The sequence below is a fragment of the Dufourea novaeangliae genome, unplaced genomic scaffold (genome assembly GCF_001272555.1).
Source record: "Dufourea novaeangliae isolate 0120121106 unplaced genomic scaffold, ASM127255v1 scaffold113, whole genome shotgun sequence".
In the NCBI taxonomy this organism is placed as follows: domain Eukaryota; kingdom Metazoa; phylum Arthropoda; class Insecta; order Hymenoptera; family Halictidae; genus Dufourea; species Dufourea novaeangliae.
This window is the reverse complement of record NW_015373986.1, coordinates 827,686-840,399: the sequence shown is the minus strand read 5'-3', so window position 1 is coordinate 840,399 and position 12,714 is coordinate 827,686. Positions and strand designations below refer to the sequence as shown.

Here is a 12,714-nt window from a genome sequence, read left to right as displayed (position 1 = left end):
AAAAAAACCGTGAATATGGGGGATAAACGAATAATTTAATTTACTGTTGAAATCAAAATTTGAATATTTATTAAAAGGGTGTAGAATATTGGAAAATAATTATTAATGTTAAGTGGAACAGCACAGATTCTCGATTTCCATAGAAACGAATACTGATTTCGTCAAGAAATATTGGTACACCTAATAATAACATTATCACTATTAGTGATATTAATAAATACCTAGAGAATTAGGGTTACCAGTTGTTTTAATCAAATTGAAAGGGGGTGAAATTTCACCTATGGTAGCTTGTATTGTAACATAACCTAATCCAAAGTGTTAACATTGGAACATAACCCAATTCGAAGGGTTAATAGTGGAACATAACCCCACACAATATACAGTTTTATATAACATTTTATTCTTATGCAGTCCGTATAGCCGAAGATTTCACTTTGGCGCTCTGGAATTCGTGTTAACACACGAAACTATTGAAATGTATTCAATTCAACGATTGTCATTTGCCGCCTAGCCAACTAGGGAGCGCTGTCGATCGAGAAACGTGCCGGTTTAACAGGTTAAACAATGGAAACGAATGGTATCGTCGCATAAGATCGCCCCGGTAAATCTCGTTACCCCCCTTTCTATCCTCAATTATTATTCCGCAGATCAATCCACGCGGATCCTTTCTCTTCGAAGGCGTATCTTCCTTTTTTTTACGCTCGTAATATTCCGTGTGCAAGCGAAAATGACAGGTAGACCGCACAATGCGCGACAGCCTTGAGCCCTGGGTGCTCCAAAGGGGAAGCAGGTCGACTCGATCCTGCCCACGATCCTGAATAATATACGATCTTGATTATCCGTTGCTACATTTGGCGGGATCTTGATCACCACGACGCACTAGATCCTGGAAATATGGATCGACCAGATTTTAGTCTTGAACTCGTTCAGGTTTTATGTAAGGCTTTGATAGCTCTGTTTCAGGACACTGATTTACATTTTTTGACTGGGGTAATCGTTTTTTTTTTTTTTATACAGGATGTTTCAAATTTCTTGTTCGTTTCTGTACAGTTTAATGAAGACATTGGTGGTGTACAAAAGATGTTTCATTTCTGCTGACTACAGGGAAAAAGTTACTGGAATATACAGAGTGTTTCATGTATAATTTATGCAAATAGTGTTAGCACTAATATACAGTTTCTTTCAGATCTCCTGTCCACCCACACTATACTTAATGGGAATGTTACTAGGAAGATATTCTTGATAAAGAAGAATTAAATTTAATATTCTAAATTGTATGACCAATATAGATGGAAGGACCTGTACCTAAATCCCTGCTATAGAAGAATCCTACCGTAAGAATTCAGAAAGTGGACAGATAAAAGAGACATCAAGATCGTCAAGAAAATGGGGAAAACGGGTCAAGATCGGAAAATCGCAAAAAACTGCTGGAAAAGTCCTAATAGAATAAAACCCGAGTAGTTGATTGCCTGGCGCGTTAATTGACCGGCCCGTGAAAGGACAGCTGGCGTTAATTCGATGCAGAAAATCCAGATTCGTAGATTAATCTCAGGGCGCTGCGGACAGAGTAATTATCGTGTCAGCGGCGTCGTTAATTCATCAGGAATCTCCATCCTCTTGCGGAAAGATATAATCCAGCAAGCAATTGGGTAGTCCGAGATCGCGCAAAATGGCGGAAAAATCGAATTATCTTATAGACGTGAAGCACATAATTGCATACAGAGTTTTATGGCTTTAATTGTTCTCTCCAGTGATCCATCGATTCTGTTAAAAATTCACGGTCGTCGGGAGTGTTGAGGTTATCCACGTATCGGTGGACGTAAAAGGACAGGAAAATGGCGCGAGAGGGAATGAAAATGGCAACGTCGACGAACGAAGAATGAAATATTAGGATCGAACGAGTCCATACGCGGCTATCGTTTATCAAAGTCGTTGGCGGAGAGAGAGAGAGAGAGATCTCTTGGAAAAAATACTTCCTTCGTTGGCCATTTTATCCTTCGGCGGCGCTGAAAGAACGGGGACCTCCGTCTGCCCCTTCGAAAAAAAAAAGAAGAAAAAAAAAACAGAATATATTTCATCGACGAATCTTCAAGAGTAAGACGAATTGTTTTCTCAAGGAAGGACTCGTATATAGTCATTCTTCCTCGATGATGTCAACGGACGACCGGAAACGGTGGTTTGAAAAAAACGAATTAACAAGCGTGAGAATCCTCTTTGGCCGCTGGCGAGGACCATTGTGAATTAAAATTCTGATTCTTCGAGGGATACGATGCCTGGTTTGATAATTGATAGCGTCACTATGTATGTAATGACTTAATTCTACGAATTATACACATTTTATTGCTCGGGGAATTCTGACCGATGGAATCTTCTTAGATGGGATCTACATCTGGAACGGTATTGCGTCAACAGGAAGACTTTGAATAGCACACGAAGGATGTGGAAAATGATAAAAAAATAAAGGGTGTCTGAAGCTGACCAGAACTTCTGTCTACTTGAAGTCTAAGAAAAGTACCCTAAGTCAACGATGCACGGATAACAGGCTAATGGAGAAGGCACTTCAGATAATTGAATTCCGTGCTTCGCTTCAATTCCATTAACACCTGACAGCATCCAGGCGTAAAAATTCAAAAGGGTATAGGTTAGGTAACGCTCGCGATTAGTCTTGGGGCGCAGCCTATGCCCTCCAGAGACCAGTTCGCGGTGAATGAAAGTCCGTTTCTTCCGGTGCGCGTGATTTTGTGTCGATTACACAACGGACGATCACATGTCGTCGGTCTCGAAAGTTGCAGAATACACCAGTGCAACGAAGAGCTACCATTACGGTTTATATAAGTTTCGCTGCAACCGACGTTTGCTACCCGTTACATTGCTGAAAACGCTTCACAGGGATCGTTACGCTGGCTGAAGTCCTAGCAAGGACTCGGATACTTGTACAAACGTAAAAATTTTAACGACCTAACCTAACCTGGAGGTACTATTCGAGTGACCTGGGCCCAGGCTCAATATGCAGTTCTAATTAAAAGTACAGTTTGCTACTTTGGACAGTCACAATGCCAACAATGGTTCGCCGTACAATAATTCTCAACTGCGAGGTTTTTAGTTCCCAATGTTCGGTAGACGCGAGAACACCTGAAATGTAATAATATTCCCGGACGTTAACGCGTAACAACGGAACTCGTCGGAGTTTCCAAGCTGGAATTTCGGCCAGCCTCGAAAGCTCGACCAACCGTATTCGCGCGACGCCACTCAAACTTTTGCCAACTTTAATCCGTATTAACGATGTGAGTAAATATGCAGAACGTGGCTGTGCTTTCCCGTAGACCGAGGTTTTCGGTATATTTAGTCGCTGGACGATTGCAATTTATGGACGACAGTGACTTCGAATTAGTATAAAAATTGGAATCGAATAATTTGTTTGTATAAACCAGGGAATTAGTGATGGATGGATTGTTTTATGTTTAGATTAATTGGAGACAGCATTGGTGACTATAATGAAGATTTCATATTAGTTTCAGTTCAATAAAACAAATGTGTAATCCCTTTTATTATCGAAATACATAGATCAATTATACGTGACCCAATTTTAAATTCAAATTGCTCCTTGATGGGTAACAAGGAGTTCTGCTGTACTATTCGATGCTACTGCTTTCTTTCCGACAGATACCGGTATCTTATCGACATGAGATACATTATCATAGTCGATAAGAAATGTAATAATCAATTACCAACATGATCACCATAAAGTTAATAAAAAAATAAATAACAGGCTAAACGCTATATGTATTAACTCTTTCTCGATCGTTTAATATAAAAACAAATCTATAATAAATTCTTGAATGTGTAAGTTTAAACTCAGAATGACGTGTTCGAAAAGCCCGCCATTCCTATGTACACTGTCACGTTACCAACGAACCAATTCTAACCAACTCGATATTCGCGTGGACATTTCATCAGTTCGTTGGAAAAAACTATTGGAGATTGGGATCGAACTAACGCGTCCTTTAATTGTATCGATGGAATATCGATAGAAAAGTGTTTTTATTTGTCGGTATTTCTGTGATGGGCATCTGGTGCACGCGGACGCCATTTTCGCTGCGAGCATCGGCCACGTCCTAACTTGATGGCAGGAGATTTGGATCTGTTAATGTGTTTCCATCATCAAGGGCCGTGTTGTTGAATCATCTGCGAATAATAAGCAAGTTGTGCGCTAAAAGATGGTACGTATCTGAAGGATTAATTGAACTCGAGCTTAGAATTCGTGTCACCGGTAAACACCTGTGGACACTCTGTATTGACACTGCACCTCAGCCTGCCTCGTTTGACACGTCAAAATATCCGCTCCTTGTTCATCGAACAAAAACAATTTCCTCCTATTGTGACAACCTTTCCCTGTAATTGTCACATAGAAGTTCTTCGTGCCAGTCTCAGGTCCTATATCGACTTCCATGGAATATAAAAATTTTTCGTTATGCCAGTCTTCCATGAAGATATCAATAAAATTTCACCTTTTACTCGAAACAAATCAACTATATGTACTTTCGCATACATACAGTATCGTGGAACAACACTGACTTCATTGAAAGTCTGAACATATACTCCTTTTCTTTAGCCACTCAGGTTAGATATCAAGAGGAAGCTCACTGCTCGCTCGGACAGAGTGAAGAGCGTTGATCTTCATCCGACAGAACCATGGATGCTCTGTTCATTGTACCAGGGAAATGTGAACATTTGGAACCATGAAACACAAACATTGGTCAAGACCTTTGAAGTCTGTGACCTACCGGTTCGAACAGCCAAGTTTGTGCCGCGTAAGAATTGGGTGGTCACAGGGTCGGATGACATGCAGATCAGAGTATTCAATTATAATACCCTCGAAAGGGTACATTCCTTCGAAGCACACAGTGATTATGTCAGATGTATAGCAGTGCATCCAACACAGCCATTCATACTAACCAGTAGCGGTACGTGTACTATTTCACTAATGTTTTTTGTAATTCTTGTGTACAGTTTATTTAGAGTATTAAACGCGTTCGTTTAGATGACATGTTGATCAAATTATGGAACTGGGAGAAGGCTTGGATCGGGCAGCAAATCTTCGAGGGGCACACTCACTATGTAATGCAAATTGTCTTTAATCCAAAGGACAACAACACATTCGCCAGTGCATCTTTGGACAGAACCGTGAAAGTATGGCAGCTGGGCTCCTCCACTGCCAATTTTACATTAGAAGGACACGAAAAGGGTGTCAACTGTGTGGACTATTACCATGGCGGTGATAAACCGTATCTAATATCAGGAGCTGACGACAAATATGTTAAAATATGGGACTACCAGAACAAGACTTGCGTGCAGACATTGGAAGGACACACGCAGAATATTTCAGCTGTCTGTTTCCATCCAGAATTACCTATTATTCTTACCGGTTCAGAGGATGGAACAGTCAGAATATGGCACGCTGGAACATACAGATTAGAATCTTCTTTAAATTACGGCTTCGAGAGAGTATGGACAATAGCCTGCATGCGAGGCTCGAATAATGTCGCTATCGGTTACGACGAGGGTAGCGTTATGGTGAAAGTTGGTAGAGAGGAGCCAGCAGTATCTATGGACTCATTGGGTGGTAAAATTGTCTGGGCCAAACACAGCGAAATACAACAAGTCAATCTTAAGGCCCTAGGAGAGGAAGCACAAGATGGAGAACGTCTCCCATTGGCAGTGAAAGACATGGGCGCTTGTGAAATTTATCCACAGACCATCCAACATAATCCAAATGGGAGATTCCTGGTGGTCTGTGGGGACGGAGAATACATTATTTACACATCTATGGCACTAAGAAATAAAGCATTCGGTCAAGCGTCAGAATTCGTATGGGCAGCCGACTCTAGCCAGTATGCTGTCAGAGAAAGTAATACCACTGTCAAAGTCTTCAAAAACTTCAAGGAGAAGAAAAGCTTCAAACCCGACTTTGGGGCTGACGGTAGGCACAGTGATCGCGGATAATTCTGAAAAATATTATTCTCTCCTACATAAATACTTCCTGTTGCAGGTATTTTTGGTGGATTTTTATTGGGAGTATCTTCCGGGTCAAGCCTATCCTTCTTCGACTGGGACTCGTTGAAGTTAATTCGTCGCATAGACATCCAACCGACACACGTTTATTGGGCCGAAAACGCTTCGCTGGTGGCACTGGCGACGTTCGATCAGTACTTTATACTGAAATATCATTCCGATGCTGTTGTAAATGCACCGGAGAATTCAGAGGACATCGAGACCGCGTTTGAGGTACAGAATCGACATTCCTAACGTTATTAATAAATTATTAATAATAAAACAGTATCGATAGAACGTTTGTTACTTTATAGATGGTCGCAGAAATGAGCGAAGTCGTGAAAACCGGTCTCTGGGTCGGCGATTGCTTCATCTACACAAACAGCGTGAACAGGGTGAACTATTTCGTTGGTGGTGAGGTGGTGACTGTCTCACATTTGGACAGACCGATGTATCTGCTCGGCTACGTGCCGCGGGACAACAGACTGTACTTGTGCGACAAAGAACTTTCGGTCGTCTCCTATGCCCTATTACTCTCCGTGTTGGAGTATCAGACAGCCGTCATGCGAAAAGATTTCGAAACCGCGGACAGAGTGTTGCCCACTGTTCCGAAAGAGCACCGTACCCGAGTCGCCCATTTCTTGGAGAAACAGGGCTTCAAGGAACAAGCGTTAGCGGTCTCCACGGATCCAGAGCATAGGTTCGAGCTGGCATTAGCGTTAGGGGATCTCAGCACGGCCCATACACTTGCCAAAGAAGCGAACAGTCAGCAGAAATGGCGACTGTTGGCGTCCCTGGCGACGCAAAAGGGTAAACTGTGCCTGGCGCAAGAGTGTTTGCATCAAGCGCAAGACTTCGGGGGCCTTTTGTTGCTCGCGACCAGCACCGGTAACGCGGACATGATCCAGAAACTCGGCACCGATGCAGACGACACGGGGAAAAACAATATATCGTTCTTATCGTACTTCATTCTTGGGGATATAGACAAGTGCTTGGACATTCTCATAAAAACGGACCGTATCCCGGAGGCTGCGTTCTTCGCGAGGACGTACGCTCCCAGTAAGGTCTCGCCCATTGTGAAATTGTGGAAGGAGAAGCTTTCGGCGGTCAGCGAGAAGGCTGGACAGAGTTTGGCCGATCCTGAACAGTACGAGAATCTGTTCCCTGGATACAGCGAGGCACTGAAGGTCGAACAATTCCTGAAGGAAGAAAGTAAAGAGAGAATCCCAGCTGTTGCGTTCCCGACGGTGCAGGTACGAAAGAATTGAAGCAATGTTAATCGACACCGTGCGTGCTCAGACTTTTTCACCCGACTTTCCATTCATGCCACGTAGGCCATTAACGTCCCATAACAGAATATAATGTAAACTTTTACATGTATATTGTTTTGAGGTTAGGGTGAACATTGTCGAGGCACAGAACGGGAGTTTGATCGTATTTATTGGAATGTAACTTAGGTTTTCCTGAAATATTACAGTCCAATGTCGAAAGGAAGCCTCTGGAGGAGATGTTAGCCGCAGAACAGGCGAATCTATTCACGTATACCGGCGCCACGGTGACCAGCGAACCGGAAGTGCCATCCACCGAGGTCTTGACGAACAGGTTACAGGATCTGGATATCGGTAAGGTGATCCCACCTACAATCGAGATACCAACCGTCCCGGAAACGACGAAGACCAGCAGTTCTAGGCCACTGACAGTGGATGACGATGATCTGGACCTTGATCTCGAGATCGATGATACCATCGACACGACTGTAAGCCTGTTAAAGCAGCATTTTTGTTTCTTAATCACCGTGATCGTATCCTTGTTTTTCGAGCTGTACCTGTGTAACACACTGGTCCCTTTTCTTGAATTATTTTTTGGCTTTAATGCGACCATTTTTACTGTGCATGCTGACACCTAAGTGCTTCTAATCGACACAAGTAAGTGTTCAACGCACACAAACCATATTTGTTATTTCTACGCACATACACACAATGTTACATACGGGGCTGAGGAATATTTTCAGAAATAGGGGGAATTAGAATTATTCTAGATTGTGGACCGAGTATTGTAGGAAACGAGGGAGCCATAAAGTACAATCGTCAGCTAGAACAGAATCAAAATCACGAGATAGGTGAATTGGGGTCAAATGGAAGGAATGGGGGGAGAGGATGGCGTATGAGCAGGGGGGTGCAACTATAACTTCATACCCTTAAATACAACCGGGTAACTCTAGGAGGGTATTACATTACCAAAACAGTCTGAAGCAGGACTTGTGCGTGTGTGTATCGGTGCTGGATGATCCGTGTGTGAACACGTTCCACCTATTGACCAGAACGAACGGTCTGTTAAATAAACCAGAGAAAGGTGAAACGGAGGGGGGGGGTGGAAGCAAAACAAAGAAAACAGGGTATAGCAGGTAGCGGAGACGTAGAATTTCGTTCACCATCAATCAATATAATGGATACAAAAGACATTTAACTGTATTGTAATATGGATGTTCAAAAACTGCAATAGAAATATTTACAGGATATAGGAAAATTAGGTTTCTCATGTTTTTATCGGTTAAACAGTCTCGGAGTTAATGTTACAGTGATTTTTAAAAGAAACTTTAATATCGTTACTCTGTGCTGTGAAACCCATGGTGGTGGGGGGGGGAGGGGGGCATGGGACCATTAAGGCTTGTTGACTTCACGCCAGTCACGGTTCATTTTCTTTACAGCCTTATTGCCATAACACTCCGACACAGGCACCCCACCTGAAACCCTCTACCGTACCTCATTATGCTTTCCTTTATCAGACCACAAACATTTTCTTCATGGTGGTGTAACAATCGTCGTGTTATAGTAAACTGTGCAGTCAGCTCGAACCTGTTAACCAGAGAAGACGAGTTAAATCGCTATTTGCATATAACATTTTTATTGCATATAAATCAAGATAATTTTTAGTTTTATATTTTTATTAAAAGATTTTGTATCTAATAGCTGAAATTAAATCATTATTAGTCACTTTTAATCGCGTTCATGTGGACGTTAGCGGTTCGAAGATCATCCTGTTGACAGGTTAGGTTTGCACAGTGGAGTGGACAGTGAAGAAAAGTGGATTTATCGTGGAAAGTGTCATAACCATCGGGATGTTACTTGTTCCAGGGTGTGAATCTCGACGACGATCTCCTCGAGGAAGATTAGCCGTTCGATTGGAAGGCGAGCAGCGTGTACGTCTCGTACGTGCGATTTCCATTCTCCTTCCCGTCAGTCATTCCCCGCGAGTCGATCGGAGTCGTTTTAGAAAAAAGAAAAAATCAAGTATTACCGTTGACGGACATTAATTGTGCGCGAGTGTTTTTATCAACGCATACGATTTAACCGAATCGAGAAACGCAGTCTGTGCACGCGGACTTTACCCGTGTACCGGAGATATTAAATATATATATTGTTAATATAACACAGAAATATTTGGACGGCGAGCTTTAATCTCTTGTCACTTCCCTTTCGCAGCCTCGTCCCCTCGGAAGACGGTCGTCGCCGCGTCTCAGAATCCCTTAACGACCCCGTCGAATTAGGAACGAAACAACAAGCATGTGCATGAGGAGAAGGCTCGTGTACAGAAGATTAAAATATATTGTTAAGATAACGAATCTAGTGCCGTACATTTGAAACCCCTTAGCCACCTTCCATCGCAGCCACATCCTTCGACAGGAGTTATAGGAGATAAGAGCACTCTCAGATCCGCATGAATCTTGATCCGTATTACTGAAGAATTTAAGCATAGTGTGTATACCGTCTCCCACTGCATGGAGATTTTACATCGAAGAATTATTGTACAGTTTGTATTAAATATATTATTTGTATAATAGGAAGCCGAAACATGGTTTAAATCTGTGGAATTTCTTTTTCTTGCAGCAAAACTTCTGTGCATTCTTAGTCCTTTAGGACTAGTGTTTTCAAACTGTTTCCTCCTGCTGTTTCTCACGTCGCTATTCTTCTATGCTTTACAACTATGATCCCTCCTCTTCTATTATCACTCTACATACACACAAAGAAATCAGGTATACAATATTACAGGAATGAAATAACACGAAGATCCTTAATACACTATACTAACAAATGACCAACTTATTTGATTAGGTAGTCATCCAGTTATTGTGAGCAGCCTACCATTATTTAAATCAGTCCAGAAGATCATCAGAAGATGATGAAGAGACTACGACATAAGAAATACTTTAAGACCAGCTTCCTAGTCCAAATGGCCAGCTTCCAATCCCCATTACCTCTCATCACAATCATTCTCCACACGGAACGGAGAGCAGCCTTTCCTCCGAGGGATCCCAAAATAATTCTAAATTCTTAATAAGCACCGAGCACACTCTTTTTTCTCTCTTCGACTCACTGTAACCTGAACACAGTATATACTCCATTTCCCTGCACACGTACGTGACCTCAGAGAAAGAAAAAAAAACGTGCATTTAGCACGCGTGAGGTACGTGATCACCGGTTCCCCCAGCGAAATGCACGGACTATCGAGTTCGCTGCTTCGTTTCCGTCTCTATTTTCGAGGGGATACTCGAAGAAACGCGTTGCTTGCAGATATATCAGAATAGTAATTAATTCGAACCTTGAGGAATCGATCAAGGTTTGAGTACATAATACACAAATAATATATGGGTTTATATTTATCCGTCACGGGATAGTTTCTTTTTTTTTTTTTTTTAAGTATATTTTGTTATTTTCATCGTCCATCAGGGGCGAGCTGTTTCAGAACAGATTGAGGAATCGCCTCGCGTCACGATAACAAGAGACAGGGGGGACGAGGACGGATTAATCGCGTGTAAATTTACGCCTGGAGGGAAGGAATGGGGAGGGGGGGAATCGGTGCAACGGCGTCGGCTGAAAAACGACGGGAGTAGGTGGAGAAGGAGGAGGAGGGGCGAGAAGATAGCCGTGCGTGTCGTACTCGAAAATAGAAACGGCTTCGTTGACACTCCGCTACAAATTGTCCGTGTCGTTATGCTCTTTGTAAAAGCCAACGCTCTTTCTTATGCCCTGTCAGCCGCCGCGTATGGCCTCGCGGATGATTTCTCGAACTGTAAAACCTGCTAACTCTTTATTATCGATAATCATTGTTGGAAGACACGTGCCTACAATTTCGGGGATTCCGGTGAAAGAGAGAGATATATCAAAATAGTAGAGAGATACAGTAAATCCTCGATAAATGTTAGAAGGCTCCACGGCACTGACAAGGAGAAAACCCCAAGTGTAACGCTGACTTTTTTTAACGAGGTTTAGCACAGTGGAATTTCGAAGCCAATGATATTTGTTTCAGCCGCATATGGACATTTGTTCATGAAATATTTCATGTCAAGTGTCGAGGAGCGTTTGAACACTCATCGAGGATTTACTGTATTCATTTTATGAAAAGTAGCGCACATTTTATAATTACTCAATTGTATAATTACCGTGAAGGGGTAGACAATAGGTTCTCTTGGCCAGATGGGACGTCAATTGTACAGTCAAGAACAATGTTGCACATTATAATATGTAGGTTAGAGACTCTCGTCACAAAGGTGGCCGAACTGTAGATCTCGCGACACAAGAAGAAACATTGTCGTGTCCGTCAGCTACACGGATATTTTTTCTGTAGCATAGATTCAGCTAGGTCGCGTCGCTCGTGGGGTATATAATTAACTGATTTTAGGTGACATCCCGCGGAGTAAATGGACCGAGGCGGGACGCCCGCGTAACACTGTTTCCTCGCGACACGCGGCGTCCGCGAGAATTTATTGCCGTCTGTTTCACGCGAGGATTACCAGAACTCGGTCGAACGATATCTGACACACACTCTCCCTCCGTTTCGTCCAGTTAAATCCACTCTAACGACCGCGTAAACGAGCCGAGTAATTTTTGAGGCGGTGGCCAAATTTAAACCACAAAAACTGATCCCCCCCACCCCTCTGTTCGGTTCTTTCATTAATTCTGCCGTCGACGATTCCCGATAGACACCTAGTGCCTAAGTGAGCCTCCTTTTCAATCTGTAATCTTTATTTGAATTAATTTCTTTATTTTTTTTTTTGTAGGAAAAGCTGAAACTTTAGGCACCTCCTTCCTCTCCTGTGATGGACTAACCTTCAAAGGACAGTACTATCTACGTATTTCCCTTTACTGTATCAGAATCCACCATTATACATATCCTATTAACCTAAGTATTGGGGTACCTAGGGTAATACAATTCCAAACGTGTTTAGTTATTGTAGGCCCGAATTAAGATTTTTTGTGGTCCAGAGCTATCAAACTTTCGGGCCCCATTTGGTTGAAAAACAGGTATGGTGGGGGGGGGGGGGTTATAATACAGCACAACAAAATATATAAATCTCAAAAGATTAAAATTTAGGTTCAAAATTGAATTAGAAGGTTTTGAAGGGGGTTCGGGGCTGCAGTCCCCCCTAGACCCCCCTTGATCCGACACTGAGTTATTGTCTGAAGAGTCAGCTATCTTGGTCTGTCATTCAAAGACACTCGTTAAGTGTTCCTTAATAGGTCAGGAATATTATAGATGCCCAAAGCATCAGGAGTCAACAGGGCGTACCAAGAGACACACACGTGCAAGAAGAGGATCCCGTGGGTAGCTGCTAATAGTCGCCTAAATGGTCGACACGCTTGCTCTGGCCTGTCGCCTATATGT

The 12,714-nt window shown here is 42.6% G+C and overlaps 1 protein-coding gene across 2 annotated transcripts; it reads left to right on the top strand.

Annotated features, from left to right (window-relative positions):
- The first annotated feature begins 3,979 nt into the window (after positions 1-3,979).
- Positions 3,980-9,894, top strand: LOC107187343 (coatomer subunit beta'). 2 transcript variants are annotated; one of them, XM_015575416.1, is made up of 8 exons: positions 3,980-4,220; positions 4,613-4,964; positions 5,042-5,980; positions 6,050-6,285; positions 6,366-7,304; positions 7,529-7,807; positions 9,186-9,259; positions 9,534-9,894. In XM_015575416.1, the coding sequence occupies exons 1-7, from the start codon at positions 4,218-4,220 to the stop codon at positions 9,222-9,224; spliced, it is 2,787 nt and encodes a 928-aa protein (XP_015430902.1). In that variant the 5' UTR covers positions 3,980-4,217; the 3' UTR covers positions 9,225-9,259; positions 9,534-9,894. The 2 variants fall into 2 exon arrangements, with proteins under 2 accessions (XP_015430902.1, XP_015430901.1); XM_015575415.1 differs by having other exon boundaries at positions 9,186-9,894.
- Positions 9,895-12,714: the final 2,820 nt, after the last annotated feature.